General features: G+C 42.0%; 1 protein-coding gene across 7 annotated transcripts in view; it reads left to right on the forward strand.

Annotated features, from left to right (window-relative positions):
• The window catches only part of CRACDL (CRACD like), a 65,789-nt gene continuing 42,957 nt past the window's right edge, over nucleotides 1-22,832 (forward strand). For 4 of the 7 annotated variants that reach the window (XM_057422247.1, XM_057422248.1, XM_057422252.1 and 1 more), the window contains exon 1: nucleotides 22,405-22,530. In XM_057422247.1, the coding sequence (XP_057278230.1) occupies nucleotides 22,499-22,530 (32 nt within the window). In that variant the 5' untranslated portion in view covers nucleotides 22,405-22,498. Of the gene's footprint in view, nucleotides 91-205; nucleotides 239-2,886; nucleotides 3,015-22,404; nucleotides 22,531-22,832 lie in introns of those variants that run through there. The other 3 variants (XM_057422249.1, XM_057422250.1, XM_057422251.1) reach the window with 3 other exon arrangements.

Genomic DNA, 22,832 nt, shown 5'->3' on the forward strand with positions numbered 1-22,832 from the left:
CAGGCGCGGGCACTGCTCTACTGCCGCTTGCGAGCTGCCGGTGCCTCGGGCTGCACCGCGGCCGGGTGAGGACTGCCGCCTCGTCCCCAGGTGAGTGAAGGCGGTGCGGAGCCGTTCACGGAGCCCCGCCGCCGGCAGCGCGACGGTGAGTCTCCGCGGAGCGGTGCGAGGCCGCTTTCCGTGTTACTCCGGCCACGCACGGCTGGAGGCGAGGAAACCCGCCGGGAGTCGGCGGCAGGTGCGCGAAGATGGGCGCTGCGGCCTGGCCGTGCGGGCGTGAGAAGGCAGAGCCGCATGCTGCGCCCCGGCGGGGTCTCCTTTCAGCCCTCCTGCGGCGGTCTCCGCTGCACCTCCGCCTCACCCCGGCTGCCGGCAGTCCACTTCCCTCAGGCCCGGCTGCCGATTCCCTCCGGCCGGGCTGCGGGGTGACGTGAAGCCGCTGTCGGCGGGGCGCTGCCGTCGGGGGCGGGGAGGCCGCCCGGCGGGACGGCCGCCCGGCGGGACGGGGCTTGGTTTCCCCTGTGTTCTCCTGAGTACAGTGAAGGGAGACAATACGGATAAAACCAGGCGGTTTTATTCAGCAGTTAAAAACAGGCAGCCAGTTGTATGAGGTTCAACAAGGCAAAGTGCAGGGTCCTGCATTTGTGCTGCAACAACTTAAGCGGTGGGGGAAGAGCGGCTGGAAAGCTGCTCGATGGAAAAGGACCTGAGGATGCTGGTTGATGCAGCTGAACATGAGCCAGCGTGTGCCCAGGCAGCCAAGAAGGCCAACAGCATCCTGACCTGTGCCAGAAATAGGGTAGCCAACCCTGTACTCAGCACTGGTGAGGCTGCAACTCGAAAACTATATTCAGTTCTAGGCACCTCCCTACAAGACATTGAGGGGGCGCTTCTCCTTCTCTGGAGTGGGTCCAGCGAAGGCCAACGAAGCTGGTGAAAAAGGGTCTGGAGAACAAGCCTTATGAAGAACTGCTGAGGGAACTGGGGATGTTTGGTCTGGAGAAATGGAGGCTCAGCGGGGACCTTCTTGCTCTCCAAGGAGGATGGAGAAGCAGAGGTGGCTGATCTCTTCTTCCAAGTAACAAGTGATAGGACAAGAGGGAATAGCCTCAACTGTGCCAGGGGAGGTTTAGACTGGATGTTAGGAACAATTTCTTCTCTGAAAGGGTGATCAGGCATTGGAAAAGGCTGCCAAGGGAAGTGGTGGAATCACTGTTCCTGGAAGTGTTCAAAACCTGTGTAGATGAGGCCCTCATCGACAGTGACATGGTTAAAATTTGGACTCAATGATCATAAAGGTCTTTTCCAATCTAGTTGATTCTATGATTATAACGTACTGGCCACACTAGTAGTGGGAACATAGTAGTGGCACACAGTAGTGGGAAAGCACAAGCACTCATTTCTGTGTACCATGTATCGCAGGTTCTTCTGCGATTGCTGTTTTGAGGTTTATCAAAGGTGTGAATAAGATCAAGCTGATCAGGCTTGGTTTTTCCCACCAGCTCAGTGCCCCTCAGGAAGGCTGAGTGTGGCTTTCCAGCGTGTTTTCCTGCCCCAAAAAGGATGTGGCTTTTCTTCTCCCATTCCTCAAATGTCTGACAAAATGCTGACTGATCCTATGGCCTGAAATTGTCCTTTAATGTCATAACTTCTTCCCCTCTTTAATATACTGTTGGACATGAGACTTGAAATATCAGGAGCCAATTTTTCTCATTATTATATTAGGTTCTATTGACAGACTGCAGTCAACAGTATATTTAGTGTGTTGAATTTTAACCACCACTGATAGATCTTCGGTCACTGTACATGAATCTCTTCAAGAATTCGTAAGAGTGCAATGAAATTTTAGTGGTGCAAATATCCTGTCAGTTTTGCTGTACAATTAACTGAAAAAAAAACATATATTTAATACCAGTATAAGCACTAATTATTTGCATATTTTCATGCTAGTTAAAACCCTGTCTTTTCTGTAGCCAGTTTAAATGTTATTTAATTTGCATGAAATGATGCATGTCTGAGGCTTTATGTGCATATAAATACCAAAGCAATAGAAATATTGTCTAGAAGTGTGCAGTGGAGTATTCATTACACACTTTGCCCAAAAGTAAATTGTTATTCCAAGCTGACACACACAAGATCTTCCAAAAGTTTTTCCTAGTCTCCTGTTTTTCCATTATAAATCTAACATGCCATAATTAGCGCCCATAAATCTTTCTTCAGTTGAACATCATGTTCTCTACTCCATGCTGTATATTCTCCTGTGCTTGTCATCATTAAAAAAATCACTTGCTTTATCACTCACATATCATTAGCTTCCAAAAATGGTAACCGCATGCATCAAAGCCTGTTTGATACTGACACAAGGCTCGGAGTAATTTCTCATTCCTTGTATCACTGTGCCAATAAACACTGGGGCACCAGTCCTTTTCCATGCAGTGTGATATGGATTGTTTTTATGTAAATTTTGAGTAGAAGCGAGCTCTCATCAGCAGTTTCTGCAGGGCAAAGATTAGATTACAGAAGGAAAAAATGTAGTGTTATTACTGGTACTTGCCTTGTAGCTCTTTAATCATTGAAAGAAGGCAGTTTCATGGTAGGAGTTGGCTTATCATTAAAGGAAGGGGAGCAGGTGCGTTTGGCTTAATCCAGTGGTGAAGCAGGAGCTTTCTGTGGTTGTAGTGATAAGTAATTAATTTGTCCATGTACAGACGTCAGAGTTTATAGACAGTAGAAGCTCTTGTTTCTTTGCTTTCACAATGACCTTGTGATTTTTACATCTGCTGTGTTTTTAATTAAAAATGTTTTCTTTAGCATCAAGGATGCTTTCAAGTATTTTCTTGGAAAATAAAAGTAACCTGTGCAGCAGTGGCTGTGGTAGCGTTTCTTCTAGCGCACAGGTATGTGAGTGCCTTCTGCCTCTCGCTGAGCTCTCCAGAGAAAAAGGCCCTGCTCATGTGCTGCCTGTAGAGGTACTGACATCCTCTGCTATCCCTTCATGCAGGACATTAACAGCTGTAAGTTACCTGGCTTGCAGTTTCAGTATTTATAGTTAGGATGGAAGAGTACCAAAGAGGAGGAAAGGGTGAGCTCTGTTTTAACAAGGACTGGCACTGAACTGTTACCAAGGAACTGAAAATATCCTTAAATTATGGAAATGACAAAAGCAAGTATTTATTGCAGTAACAAAGCTACATTTCAGATTCAGCAGGACTAAAGTGAGATACCGATGTTTAATGACACAGAGACAAGTTGTCCCTGTGTTTATGTGAAGATTTTATAAATGGCTATTGCCTTGTGTTGCATCTGGCTGTTCCACTTCTGGGTTTCACATGTGTGTTGCCAGCACAGCCAGTCTCTCACTGGGGCAGTGTAACCAAACCACAGTGTGAGTAGGGACCCTGCAGACCACTCGCTGTGGAGAAAGTGAGGGTGTCTTCTAGTGTCTGTTTTTGCTAGTGTCGCACATCTCCTGTCCAGTGCCCTGCACAGCTGGAGTGCATCAGTTCTCTCGCCCTCTGAGGTCTTGCCTCTTAACTTGGCTCATTAAATATAGTTTATATCCAGCAGTGCACAATTCATTCATCTTTGTTTCAGATGCCTGGAAGTGCTGATGAAATGAATGTGTCTGGTTTTTATCAGTCCAGAATAGTAAAGAACATCCATTTGAACATGGAAATCGTTGTTGGAAGAGAGTAGATGAAGGCTGCACATGCCAGGATCGTAACAGACTCTTACAGGAAAAGCTATTTCATTTCCCAGCTTTGGATACTCTGAAAAAGAGTTAATAATCACAGGAGAGATGGAAATACGATCATAAAGCATTAAAATGTAATGTGTCCAAGGTATTAAATATACAGTCTTCTCTTACTGAGAGATTTATGGTTCTATAGTAGTAAAGAGAAAATAGAGGCTATGGAAAAAGGTCAGGGAAGGAGACCATTTAGTTACCCATTTTGCTACAGAGAAATATCTGTTCATGGACAAAATTGCCCCTAAAGGAAAATGGCTTTATCTGTACCAAACTATTTCTGTGTATTGCTACTTATCCTAAAGGCAACAGAACTGCCCCAAGGTTATGTTTGTCCCTCCTTCAGGTTTGGATTTCATAAGGCTGGGTCCTCTCAATTTATGTTTTTGAGTTGCTTGATACTGGCCCAACTCCTCCCACAGTGCCTTGTCATTGTAGTACTGCAGCCTCTCTCACTCCATTGCCCCACGTGAAGAGGGCTAAGCTAAGATGTGCTCAGTAAAGGTGTCTTCTCATATAGTCATTAATGGAAAGGTCTTTCTAATTCATTATCAAGTTCAAGGCCAGGTTGGACGGGGCTTTGAGCAACCTGGTCTAGTGGAAGGTGTCTCTGCCTGTGACAGCGGGGTTGGAACTGAATAGGCTTAACCCATTCTATGATTAACATTTTGCAGTTAGATGTGGGTAAAACTGAGTGCAGTGTAAGAGGTAAGGGGATCTTTTGCCGCTCTTAAATACATTTAAAATTGAAGGTTTTAAACTTAAATATAGCAGTGGACAGTGCAAGCAGTAGAGTAATTCTGGAGTACTTTAATTTATGGTGTGTATAAAGTGTGAACATTATGTGTTATAGAATTCTGAGTGTAAAATGCCTGCATCTGTTTGATGAGTTATAACAGCATGAAACTAAAAATCTTGGCAGTTCAAAATGAAGCAATTGAGTCTTTTGGCACCTGGGATAATACAGACAGCAGTCTCGGAGTATAGTGTAAATGTATTAGAAGGTGTTTCTGCAAAAACAATCAGCAGCGATGTTTCTAATGAAGCTGAGGCTTACACAGTCATTGCCTTGATTTCAGGGGTGACAGTTTACTGTGTTCATAGCACTTGCAAGTCCCATTACTCCTGGAGCGTGTACACGGGATATCCTCGGCTGGAGCCAACAAAATTCCTCTTGGCAGTAGTAACCTACCCTGTAGCTGCAGGAATTTAACTAACAGAAAACTGTCTTAAAGCCCTTTAAACAGCAGATGGTGTATCTCCTTTTGTAGAGCATGTTTGAAACGTACCTTGGGAGCAAGTTTTGCTGTGTGCAATTGGGGATACCTTAAATTCTGACAAATTTGGAAATTTTTCAGGGGGAAAATTAAATCAGTGACTTGGAGAAATACGCATCAAAACAGGTATAAGAGAGACAGGGATTTTTTTAACAGTTTGTCACCACTGGTGCTTCATGACCTTGGAAAGAGTCTACTGAAGTGTAATCACAAGAGTATTTACTTAGGGCAAACAGTTTTTTAGCCTGTCTATTGATGTCCAAAGAGGAAGAGATAAAACAGGACACAGATTTCTTTGGTATTTCTTCCAGTACATTTTGTTTCTCAGAATTCTCAGGTCATGCTCCCAACTGTTTCAGAGCAGACTTCATCAGTCAGCCCTGGGAGTATGGAAAACCCACGTGTGTATGACTGGTATGTACATACACTCTGTGGTTGTTCTCTGCCAGCTGGTTTTCTGATGAAGTCTGTTGCTAAACTAAGACAGAAGTAGCTTTAAAAAGAATCCTTCAAGGAAACTATCTTGACTGCATCAAAGTGCAACTTTTATGGGTACATTTACAGTTTTAGGAATGATGTGCAACTCTGAGTTTACAAGAGAGACATGCACTTGAGAGTACGCAGAGTTATAAAAGTGTTTCAGCTCACACTGCTAAGCTACAGTCTCCATAAACAGTTTGTTTATTCTATGGATAAAAATACACAGTAGCTCTGCTTTTTTTTAGACAGCATAGGAGTTTGTTGGGGTTTTTTAAGGTCAAATTATTTTGAATAGTGCTTTTTAATATTGCCTCCCTGAGAAGCTAAAATCTCATCATGCTTTGGGTTTTTGTCTGCAGCATATGAAGGTACTGGGCAGAAGTGACAAGTTGCACAAGTTGTGTCCAAAAGTGATAAATGAGATGGGAAAATAGCCCAGTTTCTCTTTCTCCATGTCATTCTTTTTTATCACATCAGCTTTGGCAACTCTGCTATTTATAGAGAAATTGAATAACAAAGGAACAGATTCATCTTCCAACTCATTGTCCAATACGATGCTATCAGCTGCCTGGTTTTTAGAATAATGACGTTTATTTGATTCTAAACTTGATTAGATTTCTTTCCTTTCTAAAATGGAAAATACTCTAGAACTGAAGAAGGAAGCTATAAATACAACATGTGAATGCTCCATCCCTGGCAGTGTTCAAGGCCAGGTTGGATGAAGCCTTGGCTGACATGGTTTAGTGTGAGGTGTCCCTGCACGTGGCAGAGGGGTTGGAACTAGATGATCATAAGGTCCTTCCCAACCCTAACTATTCTGTGATTCTATGAACATAGCACAGAACGTAAAGGATTGAGATGTGTAGATAAAAGGGCACCGTATGCCATCAAAATTAGTAACTCCTGAAATCTTACAGTCACGATTTTCTTAATACTGGAATCAGTATCGCTAAGGGTTTTGCAAGGTATTGATTAGGGGTTTGGTCAGAAGCAGGGGCTACACTACATCAGCTGACCATGGAAGTGTGCATGGAAAAGTTTCCAGAGGTACTTGGACAAATTGGACATAAGGAGGGACAGGCACACAGCCTGACCTTCTGGCTTCTGCTCCTAGAAGAATGAATTGCTAATTTCTGTATCTGCAGGCCTTCTGAGTTGGTGTAGTGCTTAATGTATCATCACTGAGCTGACAGTTTCATAGCTAGGAATGCTGCAAAATGTCCACATGGTTTAGGTCTCTGCATGTAAGTGAACAAAACAAAGATTCCAAATTTATATTACTTTGTGTGCTGCTCTGCAGCAAAAAGGCATGTAAATCTGGTCTCATCAATATCTTTTTTTCACTTAATGATATATTACTTAAAAAAAAACCCTATAATACAGAAAAACACTGGGAGAGGAAGAGAATTAATGCCACGGCTTAGTGGTACTAATCAGTGTACAGAAGTAGAGCGTGAATGAAGCGTATGTAGGAGTAACTGGTGAGAGCTCTCCATTTCTCCTCACAACTTTAGATTTGTTTTCATCCCTGTCTTCTGCATTGTAGGCTTGTTGTGTAGTGTGCTCAGGTGTGCCCTCTTTTGTTTGGAAGGACCACTCATGCTACTTTGATAAGCACTCACCTCAGTGTTGTCTGTTCTTCTCAGAACTGCTGACAGCAGTCTTCATCAGAGAACATCACAGCAGGCAAACTGGGAACATCTTTGGGGCCGGAAATCACAGAAGAAAACTGACAAAAGGTTGTCCCTCCAAACCGTTAACATTGCTTTTCTCTTGGGGGGTATTGAAGGTTTTATCAAAGAATAAACAATGTAATTTTTATAAATTTAAATGAAAAAGCTGTGCAGGGGTAGTGTGGTGTTCAGAAAGACTATAGGTGGCAGCATCATAATAGAGTTGATTTGGTGTCTAGCTAAATAGAGATACGTCCTTAGTTCCTTCAGCAGCATGTCGTGAACAAATATACTAAAGAGTGTGAATCAAAAAAAAAGCACGAGAAACTTGTTGATCACTGTTTAATCAAACAGCTAAAATAGGTTAATCAGTCTCTTAGATCTGCGTGTTCTCAGTGTTGTAAGCGTGAATGAACATGCTGACTTGCAGAGATCCTCCTTCTGGGTATCTTGCTTAGTCCATTCAGGCCAGCCCTGGTAACTGGATTTTGCTGCACTGGCATATAATCCAAACATGAAAAAGAAAATGCTGTCCTTGTCAGCACTGTTCTCGCAGGATTTTGAAAAGGAGCCTTTCAAGAAAGGCAAGTTAGTGTATTTCAGTGGAGTGTTCTGAATTTTGTGAGGTGGCTGATGTCTTTGCGACACTGAAGGTAGATGGATTCTAAATTTGCCTTCCAGACAGGAATACATCCCAGTTAATTTGGAAAAAAGATGGCCCTTGTTACAATAAGGAGGATAAAATTTATTAATTCTGTCCCTCCTACTTACAATTAAAGTTTATGAGAACAGTTAATGTGGCGTATTATCTTGTGTCAGTGTGTACTATTACTTTCTCCTAGCGGGCGAATTGCCCAGCAGAAATGAGTATTTTCTTTTCCACAGCCAGCAAGAACTGTCAGACCCGTTTGGCAGGGCACAGATTGACTTCCTCGGTCGCCTAGATTTATACCCCCAAAATCAGCCCCAGATTACCAAAATGAAGTAATAGACTGTATCTGGTCTGTGGGTTTCTTGTTCTTCATTAGCCTGCTTTATAAGAAGATACTCTTCTGTTTACTGCTCTCAAATATTCACTTTGAATATATACTTACCTCAGAGGTTACTTGATTCAAAATAACAGGAGCTGTGGTAGACAATATGTATGATTTTTTTTTTTTACTCTTATAGCCTAGCTCTTTTTCACATCTTTCTGTGAGATGAAAGATGAAAGAAAGTATGCTGCAGACCCTAAAGCCAGCTTAAGTAATCACTGCTGAACTGACTGATGAAGAGTGCTGTGATTCTTTACTAGTTTAGGGTTTTTTAAATTGAGTTGATAACTGTCTAAAAATTAATTGTGCAGATTCCAGAGTTCTGGATAACATGCATCAGGGATGTTGGGGAAAAAATAGCGTCACTGTGAAAATTATTTGTTCTTTCTAATGACTTCAGGTTCCCTTTCTGAATTACTTCTGCAAAACCCCTTTGACAGAATGCCAGACCAGTGTGAATTAAACTACTTAACCATTTCTGCCTGTCTTGTGTCTCACACTACCAGGCAATGTTGAAATTTACCTTGGCAGCTTCCACAGTGCTTCCATTTATTTGCTCAGAGATAGATAGACTTGAAGCAAGATCTCAAAGCCGAAATACGGAGGTGGGTTTTTTTATTTAGAAAGAAGAAAAACATTTGCTTGTAGTATTACTTCTATATTTCTTTCTTTCATAAGCCAGCAAAATGAAAAAGAGACATTGTACTTGGATGACAAGGGATAACAGAGGCATCTCTCTTGACTCAGAGGCTTTTAACATCTTCAGGGGTCTAATACCAGTCAACTGCAATAGGATTGAAGCACCTAACCTGAAAATCCCACTGCACACCTTATCAGCTAATGATTCCTTTTCATTACAAGAGGCGATGGCTCCCACTTCTAGCTTTTAAGCATTTAATGGCTCTGAAAACATGACTCTCTAGAACTATGTATTCGAAGAGTAGATGCTTAGAGTAAATACTGAGGGCTGGCTGTGCCCTGTCTGTATCATAGCTTTGGGTAGTAGCTCAGGGAATGTTCTTCAGTCAGGCTGTGACTGATCACCTATTTCTTCACATTTTTACAGCAGCTCTGGACATGGTCCTCATTAGATATGCTGATGATGGGTTTCAGCAAGGAGTGTGAATGTAGTCATCCTCTCTCAAGAACCGTGAGAGTTGAGCAGTCTGGTTTGAAGGCATTGGCTCCAGTGCTATAGAACAGACCTGAGATCATTTCATTTACAAGAACAGATGTAGCCTGAGGCATACTGTAGAAGCTCCTAAATGTAGGCCAGTCTGTATCAACCATACCAAGCACAGTGATTTTATCCTTACCCTGAGAGATGTCAGTAGGCGAGTGTTTAGTTTTATTGAGGGGGACGGGAAATTGGCTCTTCTGTTTTGATGACATTTTTTAAAACATGGTTGTGTGCCAGCCTGTGGTATATTTTTGTAGCACAGTATGAATGATTTGTGTTTGATCCCACAGTTAGAGAGAGCACTTCTGTAGGGCAGGAGAGGTCGCTTATGTGTTGCTGTGAAAGGCTGTGGGAGCAAATGCTCACAGTCGCAGCTGACACTTAACGCTTCTGAGCTACAAGTAAGGTCAGTGGGCAGCAGGGTGCTGATAAGGGTAGGAGTTCACTGTAACGAATGTGTATTCACCCTGTTAATGCTTATTACTGTCTTATTTTTCCCCATAATATTATAGCCCCTAACCCAAAGATTGATCAGCACAATGCTGTTCCAACAGCTGCTGTAAGCAGAAGACATTCTGGGTATAATTGGGCTCTGTACACTGATGACTGATCACATGAATTTGACAAATTCTTATGACAGGATTTGTGGCTTTGAGGTTCATTGTAGAAGCCAGATTGTGCCTTTCTTGCTGTTAAGGCTTAATAGAATTGCCCATTGATTTCTCTGCAGCCAGGTCCCCCAAGGGATTTGTTCATTCAGGGATTAAAATTGTTCCATGGTTGTCTGATTTGTTTAAAGCTCACGCGTTACTCTTAGTCGGAGACAGTGACCTCAAAAATAGCCAAAATCTTCCACTATCCTTATGTGGAAGAAAAAGATGTTAAAAAAAAAAATTAAAAAATCAATCACATTCTAGCTAATGAAGGTATGAAATAGGAAAGTATACCTCTGCTTTTCTGCCTCCCTACTTCTGCTTGCTGTAGTCACAAATGAGTTGAATATCTGCCTGGTGAATTTGTTTGGAGTGGAAGAAAGCCAAGAATTATTTTAACAAATGTTTTAGCTTGACACTGAGTATGGAGGCTTAGTTTGCCAAGCTGGAAAAGTGAGTAACTAGGCAATTTTTGTGAGGCTTATATAGGGTGTGGGTCATCTTAATTGTCAGTTCCAATCTGTGTTTCGTGTCTGTAGTAGAGCATATATTGTGAATGAACAGACACGGTCTCCTCATCAGTTTCATGTTTCTCTGAAACAGCTGATTAGTTTTGAGAAACCATGGCACATACTGCAGTTAGCTGAGAAGCCTGAAGGACTTCAGGAAATTTGCTCTTCTATCTGCTGGACAGAATTTCACAGGTACCTGCTTCCCCTATGCATGTGTCTTAAGGAGGGCCATGTTGGGTGCTGTGAGGGTGTGAAGGTAAAGTGTCTGGTAGGCTGGGCTGCAGAATACAGTAAGGAGTAATACTGGCTCTTGTGAAAGATTGAAGGAGAAGGGGGCCTTCTAACACAGCTCCTGGAATTGTTGGATTCACTGGTTGGTGTGGTGCATAGCTGTCCTTGTGTCTGTGGCCTCATGGCTGTAGAACAGTCTCACTAGCTTCTTTTGACAGGTTTGCTATTATTCATTCTTGCCACAGCTGTGAAAGAAATCAACAAAGCCCACCTGAAAGTGGGTCTGCTGCTGCTTCTTCCACTTTTGTGCAGGCATCTGAGAACACAGAGTAGCGTGTATGAATAAAACCATACTTGGGCAAAGCAGAATAAGGAGCTGCTTTAAGGTCAGAGTTGAGGTTGTGACTCTGGATTCACTTGAGTTCAGACTATCAAAACTTAGGTTGAAACCAGGCCATTTTTAATAAGTTTTAACTAATGGTTGTCTGGTGATGAAGTCAGATCCAGGCCTGATAATTAGAAAAAAACCTATCCAAACCTTGATTCCATGGATGAAGCAGAATGCAACTAGGAGAAGGGAGGCTTCTCTGAGAATCACTTCCTACTCTGTTCTGCCACCAGTGAGGTGGTGGTGCTCTGTCATTAGGCATTTTCCCAACAACTGTTCTCACTCTCTCAGACTTTCTGCTGCCTTTGCTGTATTGCTTTTCCTACAGAGTATCTCTTTTCCTTTCTTTTTTCCATCTCTGCCATACAAATATCTGCATTTGTGACAGCAATCTTAAGGGACATCTCCTTTGGCCAACAGCATCAGTCACTTCTTTGAGCTTGCCATGTATATATAGATGATGGCTCTGTTACTCTTGGTATCTTCTTGGATAAAGAAGCTCTGTTGCATTTTGTGCTTGCTCTGAATTACAACCGTTGCTTCAGTGATGATTAACTTGGTCACAACAATAACTTGGGTCATTAATTTTCCTGTTGGCTTTTAGCGTGAAATTTAACAGTGGAAGATGGTAGGAGAAAAAGAGAGACATTTTTTTCCTAGAAGCAAGTTGAAATCATGAGTGTGTAATAATTTAATACTGCATATGCGATATTCCAGAATCCCCATGTGGGCTTCAGTCCTTGAACAGGCAACATTCAAAGTTTTTTATGGGACTGGAGGTTGGTGCATTTTAGAGATACCTGAACCAAGTAAATGGTCTGTTTCCTTTCCGACATTTGCAGTGAGTCTGCAGAATACAGAAAGATAATGCTAGCTGACCTGCTGTTTTGACAAGATTATGCTCTTTCAGCTTGTTACCATCTCTTGTGTAACAGCGCTGTTAGCACAAGGGTTTATATTTGAACTCTAGTGGAGTGCTTTAAGGAAATGCTGTCTGCTCTAGAGTGAAGAGATTGTTTCCACAACCGTTCTCAATGATGATTTTTTTTAGTAAAAAGTGGTCCTGTGAATCTCATGCAAATGATTCTGTGAGCAGACAGCGCTGAGAATTGTTTGTCATGACTGCACAAAAGATTTTTGGTCAGCTATCTTGAAACTCAGCAGAAATTTTCTCTGCAACACTCGCAGTGATCCCGATGTAGCAAATTTCTTAGTAAAAGCTAAATATGTAAGTGGGTTTGCTGGCAATTAGACTGTAGCCTTCAAGTCTACATCTGTAATTTTTATTCATGTTGGTTAAATATGTGGTTTAATAACCATCTCAGCGGCTTTGTGGTCTTATTCTGAATGAAAGTCACAAGCTGTAGCACAACGATAATTTGGGCCATAAGAGAGGGCCATGTGTGCAAATAGGTCCATCTTACTATGAACCTTCCTCTTGAACTCATGGGGACTTTGCATCTGTGGGTGATGGTGGTCGGAGCCTTCAGCAGGGGCGTCCTGACTCCATCTCTGCAAAACAAACTTGCAAACTCTGCTGAAAAGTATTTCATTGTTTTTCCAACCACATCTGCTCCTGCAGCACTAAATTTTGTCAGCTGCATCTCCACATTGTAAAGCCTCATTTCCTATTAGCTTTTCTTATCTGATTAGTTGTTAATAGCTTCTATTTCTGAAGCATAAGGCAAAGTAAACTGACCAACATACAGTTTTCATCATAATACTTGTAAGTGATCACTCCATCTACTCTTCAGGATGGAATTAGGCTGGAATTTACAGTAGCACTCAGCGTCATCCTAACTCTGTACTTTGCTATCAGATTTGAACTAAAGCTGGGAGCTTGGATTAGCTTGGCCCAAGAATCTGCTGTTGTGTCATTAAAATATTATCTTCCACAACAGGTCTGTACAGCGTGATCTGGAGACAATATCTGTTTTAATAGGCTAGGGTAAGGAAGCAAAAGCCATTTGCTAGTGTAGGTGAGAGAGCTACTGCGATAAGAACATGCAAGTGGTCTGCTTACACAAAAAGGTTCTTAATCAAAATGAACTTCAAACTTTAATGAGTCTTACTGCCATTTCTTCTTAAACTCTCAGCCTCTTTGCTTAGGAGCAGCAAATTATCAAATACCGGGGGAAACCACTTCAGAAACCAATTATGTTGGATATGTAACGTCTGATAACGTGCTGTGTATTAAACCAGAACACCCTGACAACTTTGTGCAGACTGCTTGAAAAGAGCGTTATTTACTCTGCTGAGTCAAAGCACAAACTTGAATTTGTCAGAACCAAGGTTCATTGTGCAGCTGTAACCTGCCCCTTGCATGTGGGATGGACTTAAAAACACCATCAAAAGCTATTCATCCTATTGTCTTCCCACAGAAAGGACCTAGAAGTTATACCACCTGCCAAAGGCACAAGCAACTGAATATGATGAAGAAAATTAATGCAAGTATCACTGTTATCTCTAATAAAATATCACTGGCTTACAGCGAAAACCTGAAGGGAACTTAATCAAGATATAAAGACACTGTGTGCTGCATAAATCAATGCTGATTTTGGGTGGTTGTAAAAGGGAAGGTGTAAGTTGTTTACATACAACTGTCAATTCTAAGACTTTCAAAACCAACTGAAATAGAGAGGAAATTGCTTTTTCCGGGGCTTATATGTCATTAGAGAAATAAAAGGTACTTAAGCCCCATTTTCTTAAAGGCACTGTAGAATTTAAGAATCTATTCCAGATTAGGCAAGCAGTTAGCTCTGCTATATGATATGAAATCATACAATATTTAGTACCATGCCCAACTTATTTTAGAACAAACTATTACAAGAAATACCATCTAGATAGTATAGTATGGAAACAAGATACTTAAAAAGAAGTGTTTCTGTTCCTATTTGGATGTTCAGATGGCTTTTTGAGTATGTTAAGGCTCTATTGCCTTGGTTTTCTTTCTCTCCCCTTCTCTTTTTGATGTCATTGTTTCATGCCTGTAGGGAAGCCCAGGTAGAACCTGCACCAGGAATAAGCCAGAGAAATGGACCACATGCAGAGCGCTGTCAGACTCACAAATAGAATAAACTGAAATTTGTGGCAGGGAAGAATAAGAAAAGGATATTATTAAAAGTAACTGTAATAATTTTTCATCCTGCTACTTCAGAGGTTACAGACAGCAGCAGGGTAGATGGAGCCTCTTTCTTTTGTTCTGTTTGGCTTCCTGCCTGTCAGCTCAGCATGCAGGTACCCAGCAGTGAGTCCACATGAGCTCAACTCAGTGTAAGCCACCCAATGATAACTGGAAGGAAATGGAGAGAGATGGTGGTTCTGCAAGGGTTGTTTGGGTACACAGCAGAGCGGGAGCTCAAGGGGTTGCCCTTTGAATCATCAAAGTAGGCGCATGTGGGGGCAGACTGGTATCATCATGCATTGTATGGAGTTATCAATCATTTCATTGTTTATGCAATTGCTAATTCTTTCTGTGAATGTTGTCCTTCAACAGTAATAGAACTTTTACAAGTAGTTATTAGAGTAAATACTGTTAAACCTTGCCTATAGCAGACATAATGAAATCATCATAAATGTATTCAGAATAAACTTGTATACACAAAGAGAAATGAGCTTTACAGGTACTTTGCAGTGCTGTTAATCGTTGGACTTAATCATCTTAAAGGTCTCTTCCAAACTAAGTGATTCTGATTTGTGCCTAAATGCTGTATACTGATAGCTGCATAGCAGGTTCTTGTGCCTTTCTTGAGCTTGCATGCCTCCAGTGTATGTCTTGGTTACTATACTGTATTGTGTAAATTATAATGGGTTGTTTGTAATATGGCTGGGTGTGTTTGTATCAAGTGCTGCCTAGGTGGAATAATAGCTGTGAGCATGCAGGACATGGGCCACAGTGCAAGCTAGACAAGCCCTCTGAGGACTGAAAATGCCATGCTGTCTTTTTTCCTTACTGCTTTTGTTATCTGGGAGTGAACATGGCCCAAACCTAAATCATGTTGCTGTGTAACATGAAAGCTATTTAGCCCTAACGCAAAGGGGAAAAGACTAAGGCTCTTTTATTCCCCATGTCACCACTCATTTCCCCAGGAGACCCTTCCTTGGTTGCCATGGACATGCAGTCTGGTGGTACAGTCTTCCTGTCCTTTATTCAGTACACCTACTAACATCTGTACCAGTTCAGCATTCAAATATAGACCTAGCTTGTGCTGGCTCTGGCTAGATCTGGTGCTGTTTTACACATTTTTGTGATGCATTATTTTTGGCTGGTTGTTCTACCTTCTTGAGCAGATGTAACATTTCATAACTTGTCACTGAATTTTAATCATCCTTCCATTCATGGTGGTGACAACCAGAAATCTGATTGTGAACCAGTAATGTGAAGAACATGAAACAGCTTGAGAATTTCAAGAAATCTGTTTCTCAGCACCACTCCCTTGAAGCCTGGGCTGTGTATGAAGTGTTGAATGGCACGAGGGCCTGGAGCAGGCGGGTCAGTGTCGTACAGTTCAGTACTGAAGGAATTTGCATTGCAAAAGAATTTATACAGCTTGTTCTTCAGTTGTGTTTGAGTCTAATTGCACTTGATTTGACACTCACTGGGTAATTAGGGAATCAGAGCTGCTGAGACCAAGGACACTGAGCAACTGGGATAGGTTTATTGGTTTCGTAACTGAAGTTAGAAGCTCTGGAAAACTAGGACCAGCACTGTAGCGTCAGCATTTGTCTGAACATTAAGGGATTTAGACACTACAGACCTCACACTATTCCTACTTACTTCACCGTGGGATGCAAACCTGAGAGCAGGCAGGCTGTTAGGATGTCAGCTGAGACACCAAAGCCACAAGAAAAACAGAAAAAGGCAAGTATATATGCAAGGTTAAGCATACAGAGAAACACTGAACTAGGAGTTCTCAAGCTTTTGTTCACTTGGACAATTTGGATAAACTGTTGGTCTTTTGTGGCATTCAGATTTGAAATGAAATGAATATTTTTTCATGAAAGGGAGGGTTTTTTTTCTGTCTTTTATATACCTTTAAGAGAAAGCAACAATAATAATGAGAGGACTAGAAAATGTGTTTGTTGAGAGTGTTGCTGTGGCTATGATTTGTCCAGAGCCGTGCAAGATCTCAAGTATGAATAGCACCAGGCTTTTTACTGCTCTTATTATTTAACTGTATTCTCATGGTATTCACAGGACTCAGTCAGCACAAGGAGCTATTGTACTTTCAACTGTGCAAACACTCAAGAGACGGAAACATCTCTAAAAAAACTCTGAGTCTAAAGTAACAAGATGGGTAAAACACGTGCATTCAGGCAACTCAGTAATACCTTGCTGTTAGGTATTCAGGTGGGGTCATAGCAAGACTTCTCAGCATCTTTCCCTTCCTTCTGCCTCTCTCATGTTCCCCACACCCTTTCCAGCCAGCTGCTGTTGAAGTTTTGTGGGCTTCTGTCCTGGCCTTTACCTCTTCTTTGGAGTGCTGCTCAGGCTTGGTACCTTGCAGGGCACAGACATGCTACCCATATTCACATCAGTTACTTCACAAGAGCCCCCATGCATTGTCACTGAAAAGAGCAAGGCTTTGGAAGATAATTTGGAGGATCTAAGTCAGGGTTTTTTTCCACAGAGCATTTGTTTCTTTTGGAAGTTCACATGCAGTTCTCTCTGCCTTTAGCTGCTGCATGACATGATGTCTTCTCTTTGCGCAGGGCTACACAACTCCAGCTGCTGGGGCTAAAAATCCAGCTTCCAGGCAATAGCAGCCCCACAGGCCACTTTCCATTGTTAAGACAGTATGGTTCAGTTCCTCTCAGTACTTGTCTTTCATTTTGGCTTTGTGCTTACTTGCCTCTTATGACTTTGTTACTGTGGTAATGGCTCTCAAAGGCACAAGGAGAAAATTCCTGTTGGTGGAGCAAGGCCTTACCCAGATCTGCCGGTCTGCATACCATACTATTTTGGATGCCAAGTTGACAGCAAGAATGAATCAATGCCATGAGATTGAAAAGTGAGTGTATCATTTAGCTGTTTGGACCAGCAGATGGCAAATGTAGAGGAAAAAAAATCAATCTAAGAGCCAGTCTAGGGAATAGACATTAAATAAAGCCATCTGGCAGACATATGAGGGGAAGGAAGAAGATGAGACCAAGTTCTGCTTCAAATATCTGTTCACAGCTGAGAGGAAGCTGGTGGGAACTCATGCTGTGCGGAGCTCACTTTGACCCTGTAAGAAGTCCTGTGAAGTATCAAAACCTTTGGCAGCCTTGGGAACTTATATAAGAAAGACCCTAAACTGCCAAGCAGAGAGACAAAGAAGCAGAACCATTACTGCCAGTGTGCGATTCTGATAGTACTCCACAGAGAATAGTGAATACAGGACTGCTTGATTTCCCCATGATGGGATTGAGAAATAATGTCCCTGCCATTGGCAGTTTGGAACTAGATGATCTTTAAGGTCGCTTCTTAACCCAAGCTGTTCTATGAGAAGACCACATCTAGGAATCTGGTTTGTAGAAAAGGAAGAACAGGGAGTAAATAAAGAATGTGATCCAGTATATCCCAAATGCTGAAAGGTGTTGATAAATCTGGTTTTGTGGCAATGCCATGGCAGTTGTCGCTTCACCGTATTGCTTTTATTCCCAAAGAGAGATGTATGTGGTTTTGCACTCAGGCTTTTAACGAGAGTTTCAAAAGAGAAGCGTAATTCATTGAAAATGGAAGTGGTATCTTGCATAAGTGCCCAGCCTTTCTTTTGGAAACTTGCTCTCAGGGAATGTGTTTTCAGATCCCAGAAGTCTAGCAGATGTTATTACTATTTCTATTTTACAGGTCAGTACTTTGGTTTTTATACACTGAGAAATGCACACAGCTATTAGCCTTTTACATGAGAACAAGTATCTTATTCTTAACTCATAGATCCCCCCCCTCCATCCTGTCCCCCTCCTGTCCCCCCCGTCCATCCCCGTTCCCCCCCACCGATAAAATGGTGGGGACTGTGACGCATCTTGAGAATTCAGGACCTCTAGTAACAAGCAGTTTTATTGACAGACTCTGTCATCTTCTTATTCCCATCAAGAGCAATGGTGGATCATTTTACAATGAATTTGGTCTTGATGTCCAGATCCATGGCATTAAACAGAACAGATAATCTCACCACTCAGACCTAACTGCAATAAAAGCAAAACATTCAGTACTGTCATTTTTTAGTGCCTCCATTGATAGAAAGGTTCTTGTCAATGATGATGGAGTGTCTGTATTGTGTGTGTTAACTCTCAGTTGCAGACACTTAAATGCAAAATGGTTGCCAGCTCTCACTGCACGAATTTTTCAAGTATCTACTTCCTTTTCATCTCATCTGTGTTGTTAGTGGTTATTGTGGCTGAGAAAGTTGTCTTCAGTTTCCCTCAGCATCCAATAGCCAGCCTAACAAAAAGGCAGTATTTCTGTCCCTCTGCTCAGATGAATAATTCATTGCCCTGTGCTTTTTGTGTAAAGTAAATTTGAACTATTTCTTTTGTAAAGATTATTTACAAGAGAGTCATGGACACACAGGAATTAATGTGCTGCCTTCAGGGTTATCACTATCTTTTTACTGAGAGGGAAGTTAACGGTTTATTTCTGTTATGTTTTGGTTAAAGAATTTGCTATATCTAGTGTTAGAGGGATCGTATCCTTTAATTGGGGAAGTTGGAGTTTGGCAGGTTTTCAGTGCTGTTCTGCTGCTATTCTCCCCAGCTCAGATGAACAATGGGCTGGAGGGATGCTGGCAGTGTTGCTTGGTTACAATTCATCAGCGTGAATCAGTGTTTCACGTAGCTCCTTCTGCATCTGAACAACCAGGAGACTTCTCAGTACTGTGTTACTGATGTGTGTGGAGATGTGACTGGATTATGTACTATCTCAGTTACTGCAAAGCTATACCTTGGCCTGAAGATTTGGACAGCAGCATTTGACTTTCTGTGTCCAATTTTGAACTGTGTTATACAAATGCATAGCTGAGTAAAGCAAATTTTTAACAATATATTTTGTTGCAAAGTGTGTTTGATGAGTTAGGTACTTTAGCATCCTCGTGTATGCATCAGGAAGATTAAATCCTTCACTATCTTCCCCTAGAACAGACATGTGCCTTGCTGAAACCTGCCTGCAGGCAAAGCGAAGCATGTAAGAGGAACTGCCACCTTTGTCGTAGTCCTCTTAGTGCATTTGGATGCCAGATCTTAAACTGGCATAAAATGAAGCTGGTGGAGTTATGCCAGTTTAGATAATAGGAAGATGTGATGGGTTATTTTTGACACTATGAAATGGCTTTTCTGTACCCCACCCAGATCTGTTTTACCACTCACCTGTTCTTACTGTTCAGACATGACTAGAGGAAATGTTAAGAGGAAATAAAGATGCCTAGTTTGGGCTCTCCTTTGAATCAGCATTTCCAGCAGCATTGTTCCTGTCTACATTTTTTTCTAACTTTGGTATAAAACTGCACTTTCTTTGCCATTTACACTTTTATTGACTGTTACCACTCTGCTCCATGTACCATTCACACCCCCTTTTCTGCCCAGAAAAAGTTTGAAACTGCCAGTGAGTCTTCACAGCATTTAGGTTGTGTTTGAAAATACCTAAGAAAATGAGTGGTGATACAACAATTGACAGCTTTGCCAAGAGTGTCACTGGCAAGTCACTGACTGAGCTATTTGCTCGTCTGTGGCCAGATCACTGGATTCTGGCACCTACCTGAATCATTGTTGTCTTCATCAACAGGTATCTCCCATGGCTTTCTACCCATGACAGTCCTTGTCTGTGTATACAGCCCTTCAGTTTGTATACAGAAAAAGCCAGAAGTATTTTTCTTGTATGTCATCTCCCCTGTCACATGTGAAATTCTTGTCCCTGAAAGGGGACAATTAGTTTAGACAATTTAGTGTTGGCTTACTGCGTTGCTGAACAGAGGCCATTTGGAAGAGTTTTTAGGAAAAAAAAAAAAAATGCACTGAAGTGACTCTACTTGGTTTGCAAAAGAAGAATCTGTAGTAGAAGATAAATCTGGCACTGTCTAAAGCAGAGATATTTCTGTGGGTAGGTTCTCTGCATAATTTTGCCGTCTGGTGATAGTATCTTTAAGATGGCCTTTCATAAAGAAAGTTGTTTTAGAATACTTGCACTACTTCAAATACAGCTGCACTGCACAGAGCTGTGGTTTCTGACTTGCACAGTGTTCTGATCATCTAACTGATAAGCTTGTCTTTAGCAGCAGGTGATTTAACATCTTAAATTTTCAGTTTGCTTCCTCAAAATGATGCTTGATTACCTATAAAGATTTTCTTCTTATGACCATCTTTAAAACCTGGATTAATTCAGCTTTGCTGCTCCCTGGGTCATGACATCCATAACTGTTTTGTGTGGAAATTTAAGTGCTTTGAGATTGGACTTAATACTGAGCCCTTCCTATTTCTGCAAAAAGATGAGAGAAAGGAAATGAGCGAAAGAACTGTGATTTTTCCTATCAATGTGTCAGGCCTTGGCTCTTGTTCAGAAAGGTGCTTGAAGCACCTTAATATTCATCTGCTTTTGGGCAGTTATAATTGCTGCAGGGATAGACTGATTCCCTGAGTAAATGCGGACATTTATGAGGGAGGGAGAGATTTCAAGCCTAGCTAGGAGTCTGTTGCCTGACCCTGAGCCTGTGTTGAACATAGCTGTATTGGGCCACTGAATGAAAAGAACGCCTTTTTGGGGGTACACTACACACATTAGGAGTAAGCATTAGGTGTGCCATTGCACAGCTGAAATGGTCTGGCATTTCTGCAAAGCCACTTCTGTGCATTTTCCTTCCAGTAAAACATAGCCTTTAACAGATAAAAAGCTATCAAATTGTGGAGGAATTCCTTTTTAAGGTCATAGCTGGACTTCCGCAGACATGAGAAGCCTGTCCTCCTGTGCCCGAGACCCCTCTTTTAAGGGGGGTAGGTATACCTGTGTGGTAGCAGGGGTGGTAGGTATACCTGTGGCAAATCTCTCATGCAGTGTGTGCTCTACAAAGATGATACTGCAGCTACTGCCTTAGCTGGGCTGCAGGTCCTCACAGGTATCCCTGTCCAGGACTGGAAGCATCCACCCAAGCAGGGAAGGAGCTGCTCACACCTGGATGGAATGACAGGGCTTGTTTCTGCACTAACACCCCTCATTCCTCCAGGCCTCACCAGCCCCTCCAGCAGGTGTGCACAGCATCGCTTTATGCCAGTTTTGTGAAGAGGATGGATGTTCCTTGGTGTCAGTAGAAAGCAAACAGGCATTTTTCTCAGATAATCGTGTCTGCGTGAGACATTTACATTATGCTGCATTTGAGGAGTCATTATTTCCTTCCACTGTACAGGATAACTAGGGTCAGGTATGCCCTATCTAGGGGACCCAGAGGCACTTTAGTTCTTTAGGCATGATACAGCTCTTACTTTTCATCTTTTAGCAAATGCAGGCTGAGGAGGTTGCAAGCTAAATAGAATAATTAATATGGTGGCATAGCAATAGCTAAAAATATTTAAAAGGTATGAAAATGAAGAGTTGTTGTGTCACCATTATCTTTCCTGATTTGTTTCTCTTTAGTTTTCTGTGTTATGAGTTTGGCTTTGAATTACGCTTTGTAGCATACATGTCTGGGATAACCTTAATTTTTTGATTTTCACACGTTTAATGCTCTGTTATTGCATTTGTTAACGTTGAGGCTGTGCACATGGTGCGTGGTTTCTCCCGCTTTATCTAAAGACCAAATTTGAAATACAGAGTTCCCATTTTGAGGTTAATTGGCACAAAGAGTAGAAAATTTGCCCTCTGTTTTTGCACGGGCATTTCCTGTTTTCACCACAGCTGCCCTTTTTGTCATAAAAATAGCTCGGCTGCTGTCCCTTTACCCGGGGTGGTGCTCGCGGTAGCCTTTGCAAAGCCAAGAGCAACTTTTCAGCAAGCCTGTGACTTTCCAGGAAATACCCAGCTTACACTTCCTGAGCAACATCAGCCTCCACTAAGAATTCAGGTCAGGATCTCCCTGCTTGTTTCCTAGCAACTGGGGGATACTCGTGGTTTCTCCTCTGACTGACTCCTCCCGGGCGTTAGATACCGGGATCACTTGGTGAAGGGATCAGAGCAGTCCTAATAACTCATTCTTCGGGAAGCCAGAGCACGGCTGATGAGCCATAGGGTGCACTATCCAAGCCGAACCTAAGCAAAACTCTATGCAAACTTGAAAGCGCCTGTGGTGTTTGTGGCACCATTTAAATGTCTGGAGACGTGACAGATCCCTTTTGAAACACCAGTAGCCTTTTTGTGTTATGTTGAATCTGGCAAACAGGAGCGTACGCAGGTAAGCAGCTGAAGAAAGTTTATGTCTAAGTGCTTTAAAGGTTGTTTTCCTACAGATGTAATGCGTTTCTTGGTTACACAGATGCATAACATTCAGTTGCAGGAGTATTGGCCTGCCTTTGTACTTATTAAAGTTTCATTGGATGGTAAGTAAAAAAGTTAAGTGGAAAGATGAACTGTCTTCTCCAGTTCCTTTTGGTGCCTGTTTATAAAGTGCTGAAAACAACCTCTGAACTTCTCTAGTGATTTTATTGTAGGATTAGCTAAAGAGAAATCCTTAAGTGATCAAGAGTTACCGGTTGC

This window comes from Pezoporus wallicus, unplaced genomic scaffold (assembly GCF_028554395.1).
Source record: "Pezoporus wallicus isolate ANWC-B61680 ecotype Strahan unplaced genomic scaffold, APGP_CSIRO_Pwel_v1 contig_5785, whole genome shotgun sequence".
Taxonomy (NCBI): domain Eukaryota; kingdom Metazoa; phylum Chordata; class Aves; order Psittaciformes; family Psittacidae; genus Pezoporus; species Pezoporus wallicus.